The sequence below is a fragment of the Opisthocomus hoazin genome, chromosome 6 (assembly GCF_030867145.1).
Source record: "Opisthocomus hoazin isolate bOpiHoa1 chromosome 6, bOpiHoa1.hap1, whole genome shotgun sequence".
In the NCBI taxonomy this organism is placed as follows: Eukaryota; Metazoa; Chordata; class Aves; order Opisthocomiformes; family Opisthocomidae; genus Opisthocomus; species Opisthocomus hoazin.
Window position 1 is genome coordinate 73,603,346 of NC_134419.1, and position 24,318 is coordinate 73,627,663.

Consider the following 24,318-nt stretch of genomic DNA (forward strand, 5'->3'; position numbering starts at 1 on the left):
AAGTACAAATATGAAGAACTGCTGTGAGGTGGTACCCAGTACATAACTCTGCCCATGGCCAGAAGTTCAGTTTTACCAGTCCCTCAAAGCACGATCTGAATGCATTTTTATACCACTCTGACTGCATGCAAAGCTCCCAAGGCAAATGTGACAAGACACTTTAGCTTCACATTTTCATTCCTGTAATCAGAAGAAATACTTAAGGATACACAAGTGTTTCTAAAAGACAAATAAGAAAGTTCAGAAACTAATCTGAAGTTTGGAGTAAGGCATCAGATTAACGTTTCAGAAAGAGTTGGGGCAGAAAATGACAGGCTGCTCATCGCCGGATGGCAAAACTCCCTATAATCACAGGGGACAAGGGGAAGGTAAACGCGAGACACAAAGAAAAAAAGCAAGGAAGGAACAGGCTGTCCGCAACAGTTATTGCTGACATATTTTTAAGAACAGATGGCAACAGACAGTGACGTGACAAAAGGCACTCAGTTCCCAGAGATTTGGCAGTCCTCAAAATCACGGAATGGCTTTTACAGTAACCCGTCTGCAATGCATATTCTTCCAAGGAAACAACAGGTGAGGAGATATTTTCATACACTGCACCGACTGGTTTGCGAGCTGACAAGACAGAAGGCTGAGAAGTTGTAAGGATTAATATGAGGCAGGAAAGCTTTCTGGCATTGCACAGTGAAGACCCCAAATCTGCAGCTCCTGGGGCTCACACAGCAACCATGCAAATTATCTACCAACACCAGCGACTGCTCAGTTCAGTCATGTTCATTACAAAAAATATATTGTTCACAAAACCCAACAGATCCCTTTTTCTCTTTTCTCTAAATAAAAAGAGGGTGCAACATGACAAAGAACTGCTTTTCAGCTCTCAGTTCCTAAAGGAATTATTTAGATTATTCTAAATAAAATGAAAATATTTCACTGCACTTGGACAAAAAAAAAGCTACTTTTGTCATGGGCCAGCTCAATGCCTCAGTGTATTTTGATTGCCAGTGTTTAAAGAGCTTTCCAGTGTCTTTTGCTGAAGAGATAGATACTGGGCAGAGTAGTCAATTTTAAATGACTTTATCAGAGTGCATAAGAATAAGGTAAGCCAGAAGCACTAGTGCCTAATGCAAATATGGTTTTATTCATTTTAAAAAGAGATGTATTTAATCTGAAAGCATACGCCTGTGTATCCACCCTACCTCATACACCTGAATGACTCAGCACTTAACAGCTGCCATTATTTTAAACCACAGCATAATGGCTATGTCCATTACCAGTAAAATGTTTCCAAATAAAGCATCTTGGAAAAATCATCTGTATAACTACAGGCTTCACAGACCTCAGGACAACAGGAAACATGTCCACTTGTGTTTTCTGCAGCCACTCTTTTTTTTTGTTTTTAACCACACAAAATCCAAAATCCTGATCAACTCAAGAATTAGGGTAATCTAATTCTCAATTACTGGAAGCTCCACATGGCAAAACTCAGTCTTACTAATGCAGAGAAACTGGTCAGACATCCACTGCAAGCAAGGAAGGCAGTCCTTGCTCGGAGTCTTTCCATAACGGGAAAGAGCCTGAGCAGAGGATCATTTTCCTCCTGTACTCGGCACTGGTGAGGCCACACCTGGAGTACTGTGTGCAGTTTTGGGCCCCTCACTACGAGAAGGGTAATGAGGCTGGTGAGGGGCCTGGAGAACAAGTCTGACGAGGAGCGGCTGAGGGAGCTGGGGCTGTTTAGTCGGGAGGAGGACGAGGGGAGACCTTATGATTCTCTACGACTACCTGAAAGGAGGTTGTAGTGAGGCAGGTGTTGGTCTCTTCTCCCAAGTAACTAGCGATAGGACAAGAGGCAATGGCATCAAGTTCTGTCAGGGGAGGTTTAGATTGGATATTAAGAAAAATTTCTTTACTGAAAGAGTGGTCAGGCATTGAAACAGGCTGCCCAGGGAAGTGGTGGAGTCACCATCCCTGGAGGTGTTTAAAAAGCGTGTAGATGTGGCACTTCGGGACATGGTGGTGTGGGGCTGATGGTTGGACTTGATGATCTTAGAGGTCTTTTCCAACCTTAACGATTCTATGATTTATTTACAGTAAGGAGGGAGCTAGAAATGTCTCGGGATATGGGAGGTCCCATATCAAACAGCTGATGGTCTGATGATAAGCAATTCATCTCATCTAAATGTACTACTACTCAGCAGGCAACGCTCACTGCTTTTCACCCAACAGAGAACACATCAGCCCACCCACGTCTTCATAATGCCTCTGCCACCACTGAAATTTTTTTTTTTTTTTTTTTTTTTTTTAGGTGAAAACCTGTGAAGCAGATCTTCGGGAGTACGTGTGGTGACAAACACCAATGCACAGAAGGTATCTTGCGGTCTGGAAGAGCAGAATTCACGCAGAGGGAGTGTATGCATGCCCCTGTGTGACCACGGAGTCCCAGCTTCAGCATCCCAGACACCCAGCTCAGGACACCCGGACACCTACCACTCTGCCAGCATCAGCCAAGGCCAGCTGGACAGGCAAGCCAAGGGCTAAGCACACAGGGGAAAAAAAAAAACCCAACATAGGGAATTTCTGCAGCAAATGCCACACAGAAAGAACATAAACTCCAATACGGCTGGAACCATGCAAGAGCAAGTCTGACTGGTCCCCTGAGATGCTCCCGCTTTTACTGTTTAATATCTGACAGTTTTACTGCTTTTGCTGGGGATGAGTGGTTCTGGTAGGAAACAGCTTGCTCTGGCATGCTGGTTACATGCAGATATTCTGCAATCCATTTGCCATTAAACTGTTGCACTTCTATGCAAAGAAGTTGCTCGACTTGTCCAGAATAAGACATTGCATTTGCCTGCCATTTCAGTTTTCATGATCATCTGCTTTCTGACACAAACCAGCATTCCTGCTTATATAGGGCTACATTTACATCTCTCCATGTAAAAAAAAAAAAAAAAAAGTTATCTTGCATCAAGTCACACCTCGCCAATTAAACAGAAGTCTGCAGTTAAATTAAATATTGTTGGCAGGTGGAATGAGTTTGTCAGAAAAAGCGAAACACCAAATATTGTGCATTAAAAGGATTCCCATATATAGGCATTTTTTATTGTTTGCTATGTGACCCAGAAACCTCCAACTGACCAACATGTACAAAGTAATTTGCTGTTGTTGCTATAGTAAAGATCTAGCACCACATTTTCAACATAAAACCCAAGTGATTGAGTGTCACCAAAATGTATTAAGATCAAAAAAACATCAGGATAACAAAATACATTGTAGTAAAGTAATTTCTTACAAGTAATTTTCACAACCCACAGTTAAAACAGTTTCTGTAGAGGACAATTTTCTGAGGCACATCAGTTTTACTTCAAGCAGCTTAAAAAGATGGATTTACCATCCAAAACCAAAGTCATGTTCGTGTCGGACAAAATTCACGTAATACACTCAAAGATGGTATCACGTTGTATTAGTCCTCTTGCCACCTGCCACAAGGTGTGTCTAACCTACGTAAGGAAACTTTTGCAAGACAAAGATTGCATTAAATAGTTGTCTCAATTACTGTTTCAACAGCTGATGTTCAGAAGGCAGCCTTGGTTTCAGGCAGAAGCATTTAATACACATATGTGCTAAAGCAAACTTCAAAAGCAGCGGTCTCAGTTTTGAAAGTTTAGAGGAATCAATCAAGGACTTCCACCAAGTAAAGGATTTGAGATATTCCCCAACTTAAAGCAAAGTAATGCAGTACACTACCACGGGACGTATCAGCAGAACTGACCAAACCTGTACAGCTGCAACAATTCGTAGTTCTCACAAGCAGAAGAAAAATGTACAGGCTGCACCAGCTCAGCAGAAACAAGGGAAGGCTCTATTTTAAACATTACATCCATCTACTCTAAGCAATTTTAACAGAAGAGTGAGGCTCTCATTCCATGAGGAATAAAGAAATTGTAAGAGAAAAGAAGCAAAGAACATAGCTCAAGACAACCCAGGTATTTTATAGTGAAAGACGAGCCCATTAAATGCAGGGTGGTTATTTTTCTTTATAAGGAAAGCACCAATTGGAAGAGAGTGAAATGAGAAAGACATCGGAGCAATCACAGTGCTATATATTTCTGATGGGAACGCACACTTAGCCAGAACTACTCGATACAGTTAAAAGTAGTAAGACTGCTTCTGACTGACATAAATCAGTTATCAGTTGTTAGAAGCACTGAAGGAGATGCTGTGGTTTAGGGTTCCTTTGTATTTGGCATCTCTGCTTGATGCACTGCAAGTCAGTGCGGAACACAAACATCATCTACGGAAGCGACAAAAGCTGCAGGGAAGTAAAGCAGCTACAGCAATGACAATTTCAAGAACGTGCCTGGAGATTCTAGCCTAAAAGGAATTTTCAGCAAGGAACATACATGAAAACAAACATGGATGCACAATTAAGATGCAAAGAAGAATAAGGATATACAAACTGTATTAGGACTGCTGTAAACCACTGACATCTAGAGATAGGCAAGAAAAATGCAGAATAAACAGTAGCACAAAACTTTCACATGCAATAATTCCTAATTTATACTTCACAATTCACATTTAATTCACTTGAACTTTTTCCTTCAGATTTTCCCTTTTGTGCTGCTTGTGATGCACGAGGACCATGAACTGTTTACATCAACACAGCAATGACAGACATCCATGTCGTGTGCTCAGATTATGTTTGACTGATGCATTTACATCTTGTATATGTAGATTTATATACATATAGATTCCTTATATTGTAGATACCCTGTTCTCTAATCTTTGATTCTGCATCACACATTCAAGTTTAGCCACTGCTCTCCATGTGGTTCAGATCTCTAAGTTTAATCAGTGCCATGCAACTGGATCTAGTCGCTGGTATTCTGTCTGACAGTCAGTTAGCGAATGAAGTAGTCCACAATTTCATAAGCTACTGTAAATCAGTCTTAAGGACCATCCCCTCCATGGGCCATCTACATGCTGCTCTGATATAATCACAGATCCCAGGAAAGACAAAATTAGATTGCGCAGCTTCTTACCTGCAGCTCCTTTGAGACTCTCTCTAAGTGGTTAGTTATCTTTTTTATTAGGTCACTATACATCTGTTCCGAATGCTGCTGGCATACACATTTATACACACAACTGCAGAAACAAATATAGGAACAAACAATGAACTTACAACAGTTTGCAGTGAAGGGTAACAGACTTCAAAATACTTTGTTCAAGTCTCATTTTAGAGGATAACAGGGTTAACTGAATGACTGCTAAACTTTTAAATAAGCCCTAAGCTTGGAATGAGCTCCAGAAGACTCCTAAGTCTCCTCTGGAGGTCCCCGCATGTCCGTCCCATTCCCATCCCCAATCTCACTTACAATGAGTTTTCTTAACAGTGCACTTCAGAACAGCTAGGATAATTCTGTCAACAGCACACTCCTCATTATGGCCTTCCCCTCCTACATCAATGAAGACTCCATTAAAATAAGCAGGTTTAGGATTATATGCATATTCTAGGGCAAAACCCTTTTTAAAAGAAGGGCCATACTGACAAACAGTCACAGAAGTTGCACCAAAACCATGCTAGCGTTTTAAGAAGAAATGGCAAAAGTTCTAAAGTTACAGATCCAAGCACGTTACTCCATCCTTTGTTACTTAAATTATAAGAAAACCCTACCTCTTCACAGCAAACAAAGACGCAGAAAAAGAGCAACAAAACTTTAACTCTACATTCCTCGGCTTGGCTGTGTTAAGTCTGGTCTTCAGTGTTACCTTTGCTTTTTTAAGAACATTTTATTGCTCTCATACGGCAATATAACATATCTGCAAAATAAGGCTACGTGTTGAAAATACATTTACAACAGCTGTAAAACAAATACATAAATTACTTTCAGCAAGAAGTTACACTAAGGTAGTCATCGTTGTCAGGACTAACACCAGCATTATCTGTACCAAGCAGCTTTTACTTCTCTCGAGTGCTTTCATTCTTTGAAGTCAGCATTTTGAAAGCTAGCTACCAAAAATGAAGAGGCACAAGGAAGACTTCACCCGATATCCTGGGCGAGCCAAATCTCCTCCCCATGCCTCCGTTCTGCTCCCCTCTCCCTCCCTCCCTCTGTGCAGGGTACTGTAACAGCGAGCAATTTAGGCCAGAGACTGCTCCTTAGGACATGCGCAAATGAACTATTTTCAGCAAGGTCCAGATCCCAGACTTGAATTCTGCAGGTTTTAACCAGCACCAAAAGCCCAAAGCTATGGTACAGCAACACTGTCTCTGCAGGGGAATGATGGCATTCCGATTCTCTACTGCGAAGGTGGTGCAGCAACAAACAAACGGCAAAGATGGGGTTAAAACAACCGTAGGCTATGGACTATTGGCATTTTGTAACGCAAGTGAGAGGTTAGGCACCAATTCCAAGCCTTCAGGGACCAAGGCAGCGCTCTCATTCAATAACCGCGCTCTCAAAGTCTTCTGGATGAAGGTTTTACAAATGAAGTTATCAATAGCTTCTAGAAGTTTATGTTTATTCCGCTTGACAACTTCAAAAGCCCCAAAAATAGTGTTCAGCCCTACGCAGTCTGTTCATTTGCCAACCCACGCTATTTCTGAAAAACCAAAAGACACCCCACACCTCTCCTGCTACTGTATTTTTTTAAATAATTGAGTATCTGTCATTTGCTATTATTTAGATAACAGTCAAAGTCATCCTGTTTCTTTCACATGAAGTCTACCAATAGCAGATCCTATTTTGGAACAAGCAAGCGCAAAAGACATTTTGGTACGATGCAACAACAGCAAAAATATCAACCGAACTTGGGTCAAAGACAGAAACACTGATAAGAAAAGCCAGACTGGTTTTCGTGATCTCTTACAAACCAGCCAGCTAGGTAACAACAGCACATGCCCCTATGTTTAATTGCTCCATAACGAACCAGTATAAAGCCACTTCCACAAGCTGACCTCTTCACTCGCAACAATGTACCCAAACTGAATTTTGAAGTACCTCTGCCCAGTGTCACATACAATATTGCTATAGCTACTTCTGCAACACGTTCTGTAGTCAAACACCAGTCCTCCTATGCATGTGTAGAGAGTATTACATTTTATCCCAACGCTTATATTTAGAGGTTCCTTCCGCATTTTCAGATCCTGTTTTCAGTTCCTGATTGTGGGCCGACTCTGTGAATCATCCTTGCCCTGCTATTACCCAAAAGAAGCCAGCAGCTTGTTATCCTTTAGCATAACCAAACACCTGAGGGAAAGGAAGACCCAAGCAGGACATTAGAAGCTAAGAGTTTGAAAGGGATGAAGGTCTCAGATCTGCACGTTGTCTTGAAGAACAGCAATCTAATTGCCTTGTACTGGGGAGGCAGCTGTAATAGCTGCCAGAAGTACAACCTGGCTCTCCACATTTTCCTCATCTGAATGCCTGCTTCACTTCTCCCTGTCAATCCATTTAACCCTTTTAATCAGAAGTGACTATGCACAGGCAGGCTTTGGACTCAAAGATGGAAAAAGTCACTAATCACACTTTGGTACCTTATGGGTGAACTGATCCATAGTAAACACCTGCATGCACACTTTTGAAGTTATCTCCTAGCCTTCACTACTGTGGAGTAGACACTTACAGTTATCAGTGATCATGGCAAAAATAGTTGTTTGTGTATCTAATAATGTATTTTGAGTTTGCATTATGGAAACCTTGATTCCTTTAGTCAGCACAAAGACAACCAAAAAGACCACTGCATTTTCAGCTCAGTTTCACTGAAAAAAAAAATATATATATAGCTGTTTGAACCACTTAAAAAAAAAACCAACCCATTTTCAAACTAAAGAATTAGCCTAGGGAAGCAGAGAGGATCTAAACCTTAAGTCTGCTACAGACTTTCTGTAACACTCCAAGCAAGCACCATCATTAAATTCAACAAAAAAAGCAGTTTTTCTTCCATCCTCAGTCTATGTTGTCTAGACCATTCATCAAGCAAAGGGACATCCTCTAAAATAAAATTAAAAAAAAACTGGTTGGAAGAGGCTGTGTCAGAGTAATTACATCTGCAGACATAATTTTTAAAAGAAAACTTAAAAAACTGACACACTTAAAATACAGACAATCTTTTCTTTTGGTAAAATTCATGCAATAGATATCTGTGCATCATTACAGCACTGCATCAAGTGTCACCCTGACATCTAAGGGTTATCTACAAGAAACTTAAAATCCACTATTCCTTTAATAAATAAAGCTTCTGAGCAGTAAAAAGATAGCAAAGATAAACAGCAGTTATCTGAAAACCATAACTAGGTCCAGATTTACTCTAGGTATTCAAGCATTAATTTTGCACACCTACTCTTTATCAGGGATAACTATGGGGAGATGTTGGCTTAACTCCTACTGACGGCTGTTTGGACATCGGTGATTTCAAACTTGGAAAAGGATTTTGATTACTTACATCAAAGCTGCAAAATGTCTCTTAATTCAAATTCACCAGCTCAGTTACTGATACACATGCTGATGCCCAAGTCCTGATAACAGCAGTTCCAAAAGTTTGGAGAGGAAAGAGGAAATTCATTAAAGTTTTTAACCGCATTTAAGAGGGAAGACTAGACACCTGCCATTCTTGGATCCGGTTTCCCTAATCCAAAGTTTCAAACTGGAAAGACAAAGTGGCTAAGAGCAAATGGGCAGGAGACAACAGAGCTTAAAGCCTCTGAAAATGGCAATTGCTGACTGAGCTGCCAGTGTCATCTCACAGAGCGCAACACTATGGTAAAGAAAACCAAGACAGCAGTGCCACCATCCGTGTTGCTGGTAAGGGCTAGTATTAATGGAATCTTGGCCAGTAAATGCAGCAGCAGCTACCAAGTTTCCATCCTATTTACCCACTGCCTGGATACCTGTCACCTGCAAAACAGAAATCTCCATTTTAGTCAACCTCTTAAGAAACTGCCAGGTCTCCAAAGCATTTAGCATTCTGGTTTTGAGCAGTACTGTGGTTTTGAAGCAAATCCCCTACCATCCCCACTACCGTGCAGCAGCTTAGTCTGCAGGGCCGTTCTGCTGTGTGACTACATCCCTTTCAGAGCAAACTGAACTGCAGCTCCAGGCCAGGTACAGATCAAACAAAGGACTGAACCTTGTGTCAGTCCTTCAGCCAGCCTCTACGGCACATGCAGCGGGATGGCTGGGCAAGAGGGAAATCAGACCAAATCTACCTGACACAACACACACAAATACCGGCTTCTATTGATGCACCTTGGCACCAGTTGCTTCTATTTATTCTGCACCTCTACCACACCAAACCAGTTCCTCCTACTAGATGTGACAAAGCAGCCTTTTGAAACATCAAGTCAAACGCCTACCATGCCAGTCTCTTCTTCCCCTTTGAGGATAGGGATGTTGAGACTTTAACACATTTAATACATTACACTAAGCAGCTGTGGTGGAGCTTACTGTAATGTTAATGTTCTCTGCACTTACACATTTTAATTCTTTAGCATTTATTCCTGTCAACATGGGCTGTCAAGATACGTATCTATTACTCACTCATTTCAACCACTGAAACAATATTGTACTTAACATAACCCTCCCACTTTACTCCTCATAAATACAAAATATGGCATATGCACAGGCTGCAAGATAAAATGAACATTTAACTTTAAATGAAAAAAGAAAAAAAAAAGTAATGTAGCACTTAGAAGATTTCCTTACCTGTATATTTGTTCATAGGAGATAGGGATGTAGTCACCAGGACTCTGAGTTAAAAGCTGATCTATGGCACTGTCCAACTTTGGCCAATATGTGCTCTTATAGTCTTCAATTGTTATAACATTCATTACTACAAGAAAAAGACAAAACTACATTTAGTAACTTCAGCTAAAAGACTGGAAGTAAATGAATGCTCTGCAATTTCAGATCACCTAATAAGCTGGCCAAAAAAAAAAATGGGAACAGTTCACTTCAACTAAGATAATCTCATCTAAAACTGAAGCCCAGACTTGTATTTGTACCTTTTCATTTGATGGAAAATACAATAAAATCAGAAAACCTGCCATATCACCGCTTGGATATTTCTTAGGGGCCCAAGCAAAAGGGAAAAACAAGCTCCTGGGAGTTCTAGCATGACTATATAATAATAAACACAAAAGAGTAGTTCAGTAGTTAGTTCAGATCAGTAAATCATGAAACTTTGTGGGAGTCTGGAATCAACAATTAACACTGGGCCCTCACACTGTTTGGAATAGTCCTTCCCAGCAGATGCATTAATTTCACAAGTCTCAGGTGGGAGCAGCAGCTTCCTTGGCTTAAAAGCTGATGCAATGCCCTCTGCCTTCAATGGCAGTTAGGCTCCCAGGCAACTTTTTTGGCTCCATATTACAGTTCCCCCTCTAGCAGGCACAACAGTACTCCTTTTCCAGATAAGAATCAAGACGAGGAAGAAGAGAAGGTATTTAAATTAGCGTTCCCCATGACTCCCTGATTTTCCTCCCGAGCTTCCCAGCTGCACCCTCTTGCGCAAACCACTCCGTGTGCCTTCACAGACACAGAAGCTTTCATCTCTTCTCCGGGAGGATTGCTGCACTAACCACACGTGGCTCATTTCCAATAGCAGCCACAGGAGGAGGGTTAACACCTTCCCTGCGGGGACGCACTCGCAGGACTACCTTGCTGGCTTGCCACACCACCATAGCTTCCCAGCAGCCGCTCAGAACAAAGCCCTTGGTAAGGAACGGCACTGGGTACACTTCATATGACAACTATCCAGCCCAGGAAATCCACATGTGGGTCTGGGCTATATGGAACAGAGAATAAAGAGAGTTCTCACCCTAAACAATTCGGTTTAGACACTGCACAGAAAATAAATATTCTGAATAGGACTGGATTTTGAATACAGGTGTAAATGTAGATTCGCTGCTGGGTTTGAGGAGCAAGACTTCTGAAATGTCATATTCACATGGGGCTGAAAGGAGCTAAGTCACTTTTGGCAGCATTATGAAGAACAATTCTAGGGAAACGCAGGCAAACCAGTTAACAGCTACCATGAGAAAAATAAGAGAAGGTGGAATAGAGGTGTGAAGACAAGAAAGCGTTTGAACGCTATCTGTAAGAGGAGGTATTACCGATTCCTGATGCCTGTCTTTTTAGGGTATTTCAGCCAGAAACCTTGCTTAGCAAAGAATGTTAATGCAGTACTCCTAGCCCTCTCCTCACCCAACCAGCCATTGGTTCACTTTTGCTTCATACCTGCTACAGAAATGGATCTAGTTAACACTGTACATGTCCGACCAGCGAACGGGTCACCACCACCAAGCGCTGTCCCAACCCTAGAGCCTGCAATCGGACAGCACAATGCTGTCTGCTAACCAGCTGATAAAAGTTATGGACCTGGGCACACAACTACCAGGACATAAGTTAATAGGTCCAGCAAGCCAGCTCCACGAGGTAAAAGCATCGGTGCAGCCAGGCACAGCACAACACCTGCCTGACAGTAAATTCACCCCTCATTCAGCTGTCTCGCAATGACTCGAGCTCTTGCCCCTCACAGAGCCCAGGCTCTGGGCAGGTGTTCTCAGGAGCAGCTTTGCTCTTCATGCTCACACTCAGCAGCAAAATTTGAGCATTTATATTTCACTTTGTTACCCAAAAAAAGGGCAGGTCTCCACAGAAGCGCTCTGTTCCATAGAAAACATTAAACTGAAGTCGACACAAGTATCGACCAAGTCTTGATTTAAGATTTCAATGCATAATCACACCCACATCTCGTTTAACATATTAAATGACCTCTATTAATTTGAAAGAAAATAGTCAAGTAAGAATTGAGGACACTGCAAAATAATTTTTTAACAGGCTGTTGAGATGTCAGTTTATTGTTTATTGTTTTTTGTTGTTGTTGTTGTTTTGGGGTTTGTTTTTTTGTTTGTTTGGGTTTTGTTGTTTTTTTTTTTTACATTATGGCAAAATAAAGAAGTAGCAGGCAGGAAGGCCTGCCCATGAGAAGTGCTGCACAGGTAATGGACAAAATGCTTTTACAAACAGCCCCGGGAGACTTGTATAGGAAACTCTGATGAGTCGAAAGTAACCTTCTAGAAAAGCTTCGTTTCTATGAAGTACTCTTACAAGCACCATTTCATTCAATTTCCACACTTCAGTTCCGAAACTAAGCCAATATTTATACAATTAACAGCGCAAAGACTACACACTGAACGATCATGATTTTTATTCTTCTAATCTAGAAGACAAATTACTTCAAAATTTTAGTAACTGTCACAAGTTAGTAACATCCTTCTTTTCTGGAAGTGCTGACACATGCACACGGATGCAAAAAGCAAAGGATGACTTTAAGTAGCACCCTCCAGTTACGAACTCTGCAAGAACACCCTCAAGACCAGAAAGGAAAGGAATCACACAAATGCTTCAAAAGAAAAGACAGATTGCCCTTTTAGAAACTCCTTCAGTTATTTACTTTTCCATCTTTTTAGAATGTCATTCTTAAATGTTTATCCCTACATTAGGCATTCACAATTTAAAAGCATTTGTCCAACAGCCTCCGTTTCCAAATCACAAGAGAAGTGTGATACTAAAAGATGACCTTCATTTCACTGAGATTTATTGAGTTTCTTGGAAGTGACACAGTGATTTTGTAACAAAGCATGCTAGAACGCATGATTTCATCCAACTACAGCAAGTTTGGGGTGGGGCTGGGAGAGAAACCAGTCTGATCGAACAGAAAGGAAGCCAGTATTTTCCAGTGAATTACAAAAGACTTCACAAGCAAAGCCTGAGAAGCAACTGCTGCTTTTCCATATACAGAAAAATTCAAAAGAAAAACTGTTCCAGTCAAACACAGCAGTGAAACCATTTAAATGAGAAAGAATACACGAGCTTCATACCATAATCTAAATATTTTGGTATCATAGCCATAATTGAAACGTAACCTACTCCAAGCTACTGAATTCTTTGATATCAACTTCAATCAGAAGAATGGCAAAAAATACAGACTTAGAAAAAAATGCAAGAAGTCCGAAAGTAGGTATACATGCCCCATGACATTGATAAGAACAACTTACAAACACACATAGCTCAAAAAAGATGCTGGAACAGTAACAGGCACAGGATGTAAAGAACAGAATAATAATTAAAAAAAAATCATTGATACTGTTGGGTTTTTTTATTTAGACAAGCCAACTTAACATGAAAAGCTACTCAAAACGCTTACTACATTCACATGTAAAACATCCTTCTTTCAAAACTATAGCTAAAAAAGCACAGAACGGAGCAGGGCAGGTAATCCTACCTACTGTCAACTAAGCAGATACCGGTCTGACAATTATCTGTCATTTATTCTGACAACACAAATCAAAGAAAGCAGCCAGGCATCTTTCAGAAGCTTTATTTCATCGCAAAGTGACATATACAAAGCTTTACTGCTTAATTAGCCATGCACCCTACAATCCCAAAATATTTTGTTGAAGTGTACAAACTCTTCGAGCAGATGTCTGAGGCTAATTAATCTAGAGACTTGTAGCTATCGCTGTGGCACTACGCTGTCCTCTTCCTCAGCCGTCACGTGCATGCTTACAGGACAGATTTTGCTATATACCCCCCCCCGACACATCCTAGCATACATTAGCAAGTTTATGAGCCTGCCCTGTGGCTGCTTTCAATTCTGTTCTATTTGTATTACGTTTCTCAGCCTGCGTTGACTGGTTAGTAAAAGTAACGTTAAGCTTCTTCATCAGACGGTTTGCCTACGCAGCAAAGCACACACACCGCGCCGAACCACCTCACGCAACAGGGCAGTCAACAGATCTAATGGCTGTGCCAACGGCCGCAGCCACACGTGCCCATCCTAAATGGGACCAGGGTTAAATGCATTTATAACCATCCTTGCTCAAAAAGGATGAAAAAAACTCTTCGTTTTCTTCACAATTCAGACAAGCTGCAGTTACTAGTACGGAAGAGTTTTGCTGAAAGTATTAGACGCTCTTAGTCTAATTTTCACCCATATGGCCTATGAAAAATATTTTTCATAACACTCTTGCTTTATAAATCCATAACTATGACTGAAGCTGATCAACTGTAAATGCTGAGTAATAAGTTTACCAAAACTTTCTTTAAAAAGCTAATAAATGAACTATGCATTATTACGTCTGATTTTAGTTCTCAGTCTCACCAAAATCTCAAGGGAGGAGAACTGGATTTGGCCCGTTAGAAAGACTTTAAAGGGTTTCCATCCAACCTTCTTCCTCCATTATTCTGCCAACTGAATTAGACCAAAAAAGGCCCACCAGACAGCTTCAGTCTGCAACTATGAACACGAACAAAACCAACACGCTGCAAGTAATTACATATTGTAACACAAGCACTGGATTTTTTGTTGTGGAGAATAGCATCAGGAGGGAGAGACCTCTCAGAATTTCGTAGGATTGTTGGAAATCGCACGTCACCCACATTTTTGAAGGTCACCTGTAGGATAACCTGTCTAGGACTAAGCCTCTGCATCATGAAACAAGCAAGGCATGAGTCCTTGCTTAGTCAACTGCAGAAGTTCCTCATGCAGCAGAGAACAGACGACATTCCTATCAAGCTTAAGACTGACAATCAGCTTCTCTGCACTTGCTCTGCCATCGCTAAGACAGAGCGGGCAGGAGGGGATCGAGCACACGCTGTCTCCCTTTTCACTGCACCCTTACACTGAAAGTGACCTTTCTCCCTTTTTCTATACATGAAAATTAAACAGGGGAGATTCAGGGATTCTCTGCCAGAGCGAGAATTAGAACAGGCAGGATCTCAACTCAGCTGATGTACTTTCTCAGTCCATACTGCTTCACTGGACTTGTTCTGTTCATACATATGCATACCATGAAAATTATCCACAATACAAAGATGCAGAAAAGGTCTAATGAACTTAAATCAGAGAATTTTGTATTTTACGGGAATTTTAGTCTTCTTTAAAACAACAGTTAATAGCAGTAAGACAGATATTGTGTTGGGATACCAACACTGGAGAAGTGAAAACAAGAACTCAAAAGCCACACTCTAAGCAGAATCATGCACAGCCACTTCTTCGTCCCCTCAGACACGAACTGCAGATTAGCTGGAAAGTCACCTTCCCGTTTGGTGAAGATCCAGCTTGAAAAACACTGTCATTCTGAAACAGAAGGAAAAACTACGACTCCAGGTTTCTGGATTGGGGATTCAAGTGCTTAGTTTAACAAGGCCAAATCACATTTCGTTTCAACAGACTCAAGTGCTTACGAGCAACCCCAAGCTACCTGGAGCCCTGGTAAACGAGGCAGGCAGGGAGCCAGAAAGTTCACGGAGTCTGGGAGCCTCAACTTCAAAGCTGCTGGCCTTGGCAATGTGTCTAGAGCTGTGAAACCCAGGCTACCAGAGAAGCAGGGAGACAGGAGCCTGAACTTCGAGCTTCTGATCCGCTCTGGAGCCGAGCTGCTGAGGAGCTCGACAGGTGAGCTAGCGCTGGGGAAGTGGGGGCGGAACAAAGGAAAAAAGCACATTTGCCACCAAAATTTCATCATGGCAGTTGCATGGTTAGATTTCCAGGAATACTTTTAACTAGCCAAATCCAAGTTTTCCTGCAGAAAACGGCATGTTTTGCCCAGAAGCCTGACCTCTGGGAATAAAAGTAGAGTCCAAAGAGAACAGCAGAAAGGTCTTTCCTCCCCTCAACCTCAGCTCAGCGACACAACAGAAAAATTCACCATTTCTGCTCCAAGCTACACGCAAAGGATGTTTTGGAACTCTTTTCTGGGAGGCTGAAATCACCTTCGGTTGTTCTCCTCAGGCCCCCACAGACACACGTCCCTTCCAGGGGAGCACAGCCCTCCCAGGGGCTCTGCAAACCACAGACAGGTTTCCGACCCATCTCTGGGATTCTCAGGCGGAAAGAGCGCAACCTGGGCACAAAGCTTCAGGGCGAGCAGTAGTCGGTGCCTCTGCACAGCCGAAACCCCTGCCCTCGCTCACTCTCCCAGCTCTACAGCCAGACCCAGCACATCACCGCACCGTCACAGGAAAGTGGCAGCGGCAGAAATTGCGGTGCCTGCAAGAAAAATGTCATTTTTCTCCTTCCCAAGGCGCCTTAACCCAGCTGACTTCGCTTCCAGAGGCCTCTCGGGCCCGAACCCCGCGGGGGACAACCAGAGGCCTCTCGGGCCTGGACCCCCGGGGCAAGGGACCCGCCGCAGAAGCAGAGGTGGTGGGGGCTGCCTCGCGGACCCCCCCGGGGCGGAGGGCAGGGCGGTCACTCACGGAACTTGGAGGTCGAGGCGTTGATGTTGATGGCGGCGGCGATGGCTCCGGCCCCGGCTCCCCCCTTGGCCGCCTCGCAGCCCCGCAGCACGCCGTTGGCCTCGGGCCCGGCGGGGGGCCCGGCGGCGGCTCCGCGGAGGAGGCGGTCGCCCAGCGGGGCCGCGGCCGGGCCCAGCAGCTGCCGCCCGTAGCCGCCGGAGCCCCAGTTGTTGTGGTTCTGGTCGTCCATCATGGCCTCGCAGCAGCCGCCGCCGCCGCCCTCCTCCTCCATGCTCTCCTCCTCCATGGCGGCTGCCTGGCGGGCGGGCTGGCTGCCGGGGGAGCGGAGCGGGGCGGGGATCACCGCCCGCCGCCCATGGCGGCCGCTCTCGGCCCGGCGGAGCTCGCAGCAGCACGGCTCCGGGAACGGCCCGCCGCCAGCCCAGCCTCCGGCCGCGCAGCGCGACACTTTTGCGACAGGCGGAAGACGGCAGGTGCGCCGGGAGACACCCCCGCCCCACATACGCAAACACCCCCCTGCCGCCACGGGGCATGCCGGGGAGTGTAGTCCAGCGGGGAGGCGCCGCGATTGGCTGGAGCGCGGAAGAAGGCGGGGCCTGCCCGCTGTGCATTGTGGGACGGCCGGCGCCGTGAGGGGGCAGCGGGCGGGACCGGGCCCGCCCCGCCCCGCCCCGCCCCGCCCCGCTCCGCCCCGCCCCGCCCCGGCCGGCTGTTCCCTGCCCGCCGGTTCGTTTGAACCGGGGAGGGGCTCCGGTGGGAACGGCGTCCGGCTGCCCGGCCCCGCTCGCCACCTCCTGGGCTGCGTCCCCCTCTAGCGGGAAAGCGCTCCGCAGGCGGCGGGCCCGGGCGGGGAGCGGGCGCTGCCACCGCAAAATCCCCTCAAAGGCGGCCGAGGGGACCGCGCCTCCCGTCCCTCACAGAATCGCAGTACGGTAGGGGTTGGAAGGGGACCTCTGTGGGTCATCCAGTCCAACCCTCCTGCCTAAGCAGGGTCACCTACAGCAGGCTGCACAGGACCTTGTCCAGGCGGGTCTTGAATATCTCCAGAGAAGGAGACTGCACAGCCTCCCTGGGCAGCCTGTGCCAGGGCTCCGTCACCCTCAGAGCAAAGAAGTTCTTCCTCATGTTCAGACGGAACTTCCTGTGCCTCGGTTTGTGCCCATTGCCCCTTGTCCTGTCACTGGGCACCACTGAAAAGAGCTTGGCCCCATCCTCCTGACACCCACCCTGCAGATATTTGTAGGCATTTATAAGGTCCCCTCGCAGCCTTCTCTTCTTCAGGCTGAACAAGCCCAGCTCCCTCAGCCTCTCCTCATAGGAGAGATGTTCCAGTTCCCTCACCATCCTTGTAGCCCTCCGCTGGACTCTCTCCAGTAGCTCCTCATCTTTCTTGAACTGGGGAGCCCAGAACTGGACACGGTACATCTGATGGGGTCTCACCAGGGCAGAGCAGAGGGGAAGGAGAACCTCCCTCGACCTGCTGGCCACACTCCTCCTGATGCACCCCAGGATCCCATTAGATTTCTTGGCAGCCAGGGCACACTGCTGGCTCATGGTTAATCCACCTGTCATCCACCAGGACACCCAGGTCCCTCTCCACAGAGCTGCTCTGCAGCAGGTCCGCCCCAAGCCTGTACTGGTGCATGGGGTTGCTCCTCCCCAGGTGCAGGACCCTGCATTTGCCTTTGTTGAACTTCATCAGGTTCCTCCCTGCCCAACTCTCCAGCCTGTCCAGGTCTCACTGAATGGCAGCACAGCCTTCTGGTGTATCTACCACTCCTCCCAGTTTTGTGTCACCCTCACTGACCTCGTGGTCTGTGCGGTGCCCGCTCAGCGTTGCTGTTATGCATCGAGTCTCCTGTAACGGAGGGAAAGCTCGCACAGCTGATGTGTAAAACCGCGTATCTCGTCAATGGACGATGCACCAGTTAGTTAAACATAATTTTTTAATGCTGTCTAGTTGCCTTCAAGTATGCTTTCTTCAGGTTTTATTTTCATTCCCAACTGGCTGCTGCGATGGAAGAATGGAAATGAATAGTGGGTTTTGCTCTTCCTTGTAGGGTTTTGCTCTTCCTTGGCAAACAAAAAAAATAGAAAAAAAAAAAAAACAGATAAAAGCAGAGGTGTCTGGCCTTCTTTCCAAAATGTCCCATGAAAAGTGAAAAGCCTGTTGCTGCTGTACCAAATAGAAACGCCGATTTCCATGTTACCGTGAGATGCAGTTGTCCCATTTTAAAAAAGCCAAAGACGCCACTGACTTCTCTGCGCTGCGGAAAGGGTCTGTCTCAAGCTGCTTTGACAACAGCAAGCGATGAAAAGAAGTTGTCCCTACTGCATTTCTTTCTTACATACTTGAACTAACAGTGGTATTCTCAGGTGTAAGGATCGCGCTGTGAACATCAGCGGTGTGTTCAAGCCGGTACGCAGCCCTCCCCATTTTCTGTCTCGGGGAACGGCAGCGAGTCGCCGTTTGCCTCAGAGACCAAAAGCCCACCCGGCGCATCGCACGTCGGTCTCAGCTGACGGATGCGGCGCGTTCGCACGCCTGGTTTGGCTGTTGACCTATTTGTATCTACACCTTACCCACAGCTGGAAAAATGACAGAAAGGACAGTTTTGTTCACTTCTGCTACATCTTCGCATTTACTGAGTGGGATGTGTAATGTAAATATCAGTAGAGTCATTTATAGCGGATATTAAGCTTGGAAAGCTAAAGCAGCAAACCATTTTCAGCTTTGATAAGCATTGCGATTTTCTGGTAATCACAAATAAGCATAAATGAAGTTTGCATGTCTTCAGTGCTTCGAGAAAGACATGTTTGTGTTCTCAACCTGCCAAGCAACTCCGTCATACCCTCCTCCTCCTCCACTTCCACTGATCTCGGGAGCGGGTCTCAGACTGCTTGCCAGTATTTAAAAACACTGTGACCTGAGGAGCAATCAGGAAGTTACTCTTATCAGTATAGCTTTATCTTTGTCTTAATACTTTTGAAAGTCCTTAACGTCCAAGAGCAGTTGAAAAAAAAGACAAAGCCAGCATTTTTCAGTTCTAGCATTTCTTCTTTTAATTTTCATACTCTTTTGCTGCACACACCTATTTTTGTTACCATGTCTGTGACTTACTGACCAGCTGAGTTCTTTTGGGTTTTTTTTTGCCACAATCTTTAGAGATACCTTTCCTCTAATGCCTTCCACAATGTTGCTTGCACCTTGACTACCCCCCCTGCGCTTCCTTGTGGCAGGAGTCCAGAAAAGCTTAGGAAATGCTTTCGCTATGGAGTTCTGTACAGAGTCTCCTCTGTTGCCTTGTGCAACAAGCTAGCTCGTCTTACAAATCAAACAAGAAGCTCTTTCTTGCCTCCCACAAGGCAAATGACAAGCTGCAACAGTCATCTGTGGCTCATGCTATTTGAACACATGACTGCATGCTGATAAAGGCACTATCAAATACTTCATCATTAAAGCAGCACTTGTTTTTGCATGCACTTCAGAGACTTCTCCACACTGCTTCCTTTTTTCCTCATCAGCAAGTGAAAGTTTGATTCAGGCTTTAAATACTGTCTGGGCAAAATTGCATTTTGCAATACCGCAACTATAATTATTTTCAATATTAGCTGAGACTACAACGTACAAATGCAATTCTGACAAGACCTGAGTATCCTCACGTCTCCAGAAAATGCCTGGAGACTTGGGGCTTGTCTTTACTGTAACGAGCTTGTCAGCAGACGATAGTACTTTTGCCCACAAAGCGACATGTAGATGTCACACTTTCATTTTAGAGTCCTGGATCTGTATTTAATTACCTAAACAAGTATCAGAAGCGTTCGTTACATCTTCATAATATTTACCTTTTTTTGTTGCCTTTTTTTTTTTTTATAACCAGCCACAAGCTTTACTACAAATTAAAAGGGAAGATGAAGGCTTCCTAACAGTACCCATGGAAAATGTGACTCATTAAAGAAATATTTTCTGCACAGAAATTCATAGAAATGAGGCTACAGGGGGGCTTTTCCCTCTGGGCTCTCAGAAGCAGGCAGTGACACTGCTGCTGGAGGTTTGTCTTCTGCGTAGTTTCAATTTTATCTGAACTTTTATATAGGTCAGATAAGGGTATTTTTTTTCTTCAGGTATTTGTGTTTCTAAAGCAGAATTATTAGGTACCTCAGGACAGCTGTTGTGGCACTCTGTGTCACAGCTGGATGTATATAGGTAGCAGTTAAACGATATATGGAGCCTGTCAGGAAAGGATACACATAATATGTTTTGTTTTATTTCCTGCTATTGATGATAAACATTATGACATGGAAAGAGTTCTTATTTTAAAACAGACCATTTTTCCTTATTTCCCAAGCGCCCGGTCTACTGAAGTCAATAGGAAAGCTTTCCTTGCTTTCAGTGGGATTTCAATCAAGCCCTAACACAGCAAGTAAAATGTTCCCAGACTTACAGCTCTGGTTCTAAAAACCAAATAAAAAAGAGAAAATAATTCTGAGAAGAAAGAAATATGAATGCTAAGCAGAGCTTTAAATAGCAGTCTGTCAAGGAGGAGCACGAAACATAGCTTTCAATGGCAAATAAGACAGCCCCTTGCAGAATACTGGCAGAGAGCAGTTAAACCAAAAGGGAGGTTTGAGTGCTCATTATTTTTGAGACATATTTTGACAATCTCCGAGAGACGACTTGCTCAGGCTCAGAGAACCCATCGTCCCTCGGCAGTCTGTGGGGTACACCTTCCAACAGCAACTACCGCTTAGGGCAAGCTGATGAGTGTAAAGTTTTCATGAAAATGTGCCAGTTACAGTATGGAGAGACCACCCTTAGTGTTTCTTGACTATATACAGTCTGTGAACACAGGCTTGATACAGTCTGTCTCATTCTGTTACAAGCTCTTAGTTGGTCTCTGCCCAGAGGAGGAAAAAACGAACAGCTTATGTGATAAGGCCTCGGGAGCTAAAGGCTGTTAACACGTTTTATCAGCAGTATTGATTTCTGAGCGTTCAGAAGAAGGAAACACAGCCCAAGGAGAAATCAGCTGCCTGAAGAGGAGCAATCCCTGCCACTTCCCACAGGCAGAAGAAAGCAAAAGAAACTGTATTATTTGGAACATAAGGAAATCCCAACTACCCCCCACCGAGATGGCAGGAGCGTGCTCTTGCCGGGTGCCAGCACGGTGCCTTTGGTGAAGGGAAGCACGCGCTCGCCACACAGCCAGGGAACAGCAGAGCAAATGCCAGCTGCTGGCCAAAACCAAACACAAGTGCTCCAGAGACGTTTGTCCTTTCTCCTGTACTGCTCTGGACATACAGGTATGCTCTTGCAGTGCAGGACAGCGCAAAAATACATGGTCAAATCGGATCATATTCTCCTGAAACTAACACAAGTGTCACAGGAGACACGCCACAGTCTGCTCTGTTACCCCTGGGCACGTATGCAAAGACTCAGCCGGATAATTTGCGTTTAGGGTAAATGGGAAAGTTATACATTAGGTTCAAGTGCATACCTGTTTCTGCCATTTAGCAAGTATAGCTGTGTTCCTCCTCTCCAGCCTTTCCAAGAGAACAGGACCCAGAACTGTGTGAAGCTGTTTATAATGAAAATACATTTTCAAACCAGCTGCCTTTTCTCTGCCTGAAGGCCACCATCAGCAAGGTGTTAAGAGCACAATGATGACAGCAGTGTAGCCACTGAAATTTTCCCAACTTCCCCACTAGTGGTCACATTCCCTGCATCATCTGTGCCTAAATCTGAGCCCTGAGTGCACTAATTGGCTATAATTGACAAGATTAGCCTCACCTAGGACCCCCACCCATAAACCTTCTGCCCTTTTATCCAGGAGCTCCGTTTAAGCTCCAAGCATGAGGTTCACTCCTTGCCTGTGCTAGGTTGTGTATGTCCTGTTACCTTTCTCTACCAGGTCCTTGCGTGTTACGCTCTCCCCCATAAATCATTAAACTGGATTATTTCGAGGTCTGTGTCACTCAGTTGCTGGATGTGAGGGTGACTCGGTGTTTGGCCCACGGGAACAGCAGAAGAGACAGCCCTGCACAGCCGTGTTGCCTGGGCCAGAGCCTCGGCTGAACGTAGGCTGGAAGCTCTGATAGGTCAGTCAGGCATGTAGAGCAATGCCCAAACCCGAGCCCTGAGGACAGCAGGCTGGGTGGCAGTTGTATCCTGTAATTTTACAGAACGTATATTTTGCTCATGTGGGTTTGGGTTTGGTTTTACAGCACCAATACCAAGCACAATTCTTTTAGCATAATTACACTACAAGCATTTTTGTGGCATGTGATATGGGTTAATCCTTCTAACTACAGGCATGACCAGACTATTCTGTCCTATAAGCCAATATCAACAGGAACGCACGTTTAAATTATAAAATGTATTGGCTGGTATTCATTAGTAACCTCATTTTGGTTGTTTCTTGGGTCTCTGGTTGGCCAGTCTTATATTAGGTCTGGATGATACTGGGCCAGTGCAAGCGGTAGAAAGGAGTCTCTGAAACTTTGTTCAGCACTTTACGAAACCAGCCACCTGCCTCCAGCACACATGGAGATTCTGGAGTGCGATCCGTCAGCGCTTATGCACCACAAATTGTGAAGACAATCGCAGACAATTCCCTACCACCAGGGAAAGCTTTGAGCTTCTGAAAGTCCGGGACGCACGCAGGCAGCCGGCCATGGCTCTTGCCCAGAGCGTGCACCACCTCTTGTGTGCAGTTACACAAGAGGTGAGGTTCTGGCCATATCTCAGCTACCTGTGGCAGCTAACACCGTGCCGGAAGGTCACGCGCATTTGGCTGTTGCATGACACCGCCAAAGGCAACGCTCCCACCAGCCGGGCTGAGCCATCGCTATGGGTCCGGGTCCAGACGTGCCGCTCCCGGCACAGGGCCCTGGCACCGCGTGGTCCTCACAGGGGACGTGATGCCACTTCTACGCAGCTTTCTTCAAATACAAGGCTGTCTGCCCTTGCGCTGGGTGTTCCTCATGCAGGTTCTCCACCGAGGGTCCCCACCAAGACTGGCTCCAGCCCCACACCACCAGCGCTCAGCAGCTCAGGTGGCACCGGTGTGGTCTTACTGGGGCCAAAGTGGATACATCGTACTGGCTTCCCAGTGGATTTTGGTTCTTCAGGAGCAGCCCGATGCATTCAATGCAGTAAAAACCCGCGGAGGCTGTTTCACCAGTGCTGTTTTGAGAGCCCATCATTAGATGTCAGCCCGCTCCCCTGGGACCCCGGGGCTGGGCAGGGCGTCAGCACATCCAGCGACACGTGCTTATAGGGTAGCATTTGGAAATAAACCCCAAAGCCTTGGTTTTATTAATGCAAAAGCAAGAAGCAAAACAGCATGTAAATTTTCTGCAGTTTCATCATGTTTTCTCATTTGATTTGCTCCATTATCTCCTGTAATCTCCCGCAGAGCCTCCGCCTCCACTCGGGTGTGCAGGCGATTGTAAGCTCTCTAAAAGCGCCCCATTTATCAAACAAGTGCTTCTTGAGCAAAAAGGAAACTCTAGACTTCTCTGAGCAGAGTTTGTTTATTGTACCATGAAGTATTTCATTTCTTTCTCACAGTGTATTCAGAGAAGATGTGTGAGTCTGTGAAAACTTTGGTTCCAGTAAAAGAGGAATAAATAATAGAATACATTAAGTAACATTTTCAGAGAATCCGCCAAAGCTTTTGTGCTTTAATCTTCACTCCAGATCCCCCTTTCCACTTCTTAAGCTGAAAATTCAAATACAAAGGTGCGTTGGGTATAAAAGCACAACAATTTTAGTCGTTGAAAAAAAAATAAAAAAGAAAATATAAAAGGATTTTTATATTAACTGATGCCAATAGGATTTTCTCAGTAGCGAGGAATTTTTTTAAAAGGGACATTACCAATACATTTAGGTGTAAAATTTAGGAAATATTTGGGAGTTTTTCATAACAGAGTGAGCAGAGTGAAAACTTTCATTTCTGTTAGACCTTCCTCAGGTAAGTGTTAACAGCAGCATTGTGCTGGCTGCCGAGAGCCATCAATGTAACAAAACATTCTGGTTTGTCTTTTTTCA

The 24,318-nt window shown here is 44.7% G+C and overlaps 1 protein-coding gene across 3 annotated transcripts in view; it reads right to left on the reverse strand.

Moving 5' to 3' along the window:
• CACUL1 (CDK2 associated cullin domain 1) overlaps positions 1-16,694 on the reverse strand; it is a 56,427-nt gene extending 39,733 nt beyond the window's left edge. For all 3 annotated transcript variants that reach the window (XM_075423821.1, XM_009937766.2, XM_075423822.1), the window contains exons 1-3: positions 16,266-16,694; positions 9,705-9,831; positions 5,043-5,145 (exon numbers count right to left, since the gene is read on the reverse strand). In XM_075423821.1, coding sequence (XP_075279936.1) covers positions 5,043-5,145; positions 9,705-9,831; positions 16,266-16,551 — 516 coding nt within the window. In that variant the 5' untranslated portion in view covers positions 16,552-16,694. The remainder of the gene's footprint in view (positions 1-5,042; positions 5,146-9,704; positions 9,832-16,265) is intronic.
• Positions 16,695-24,318: the final 7,624 nt, after the last annotated feature.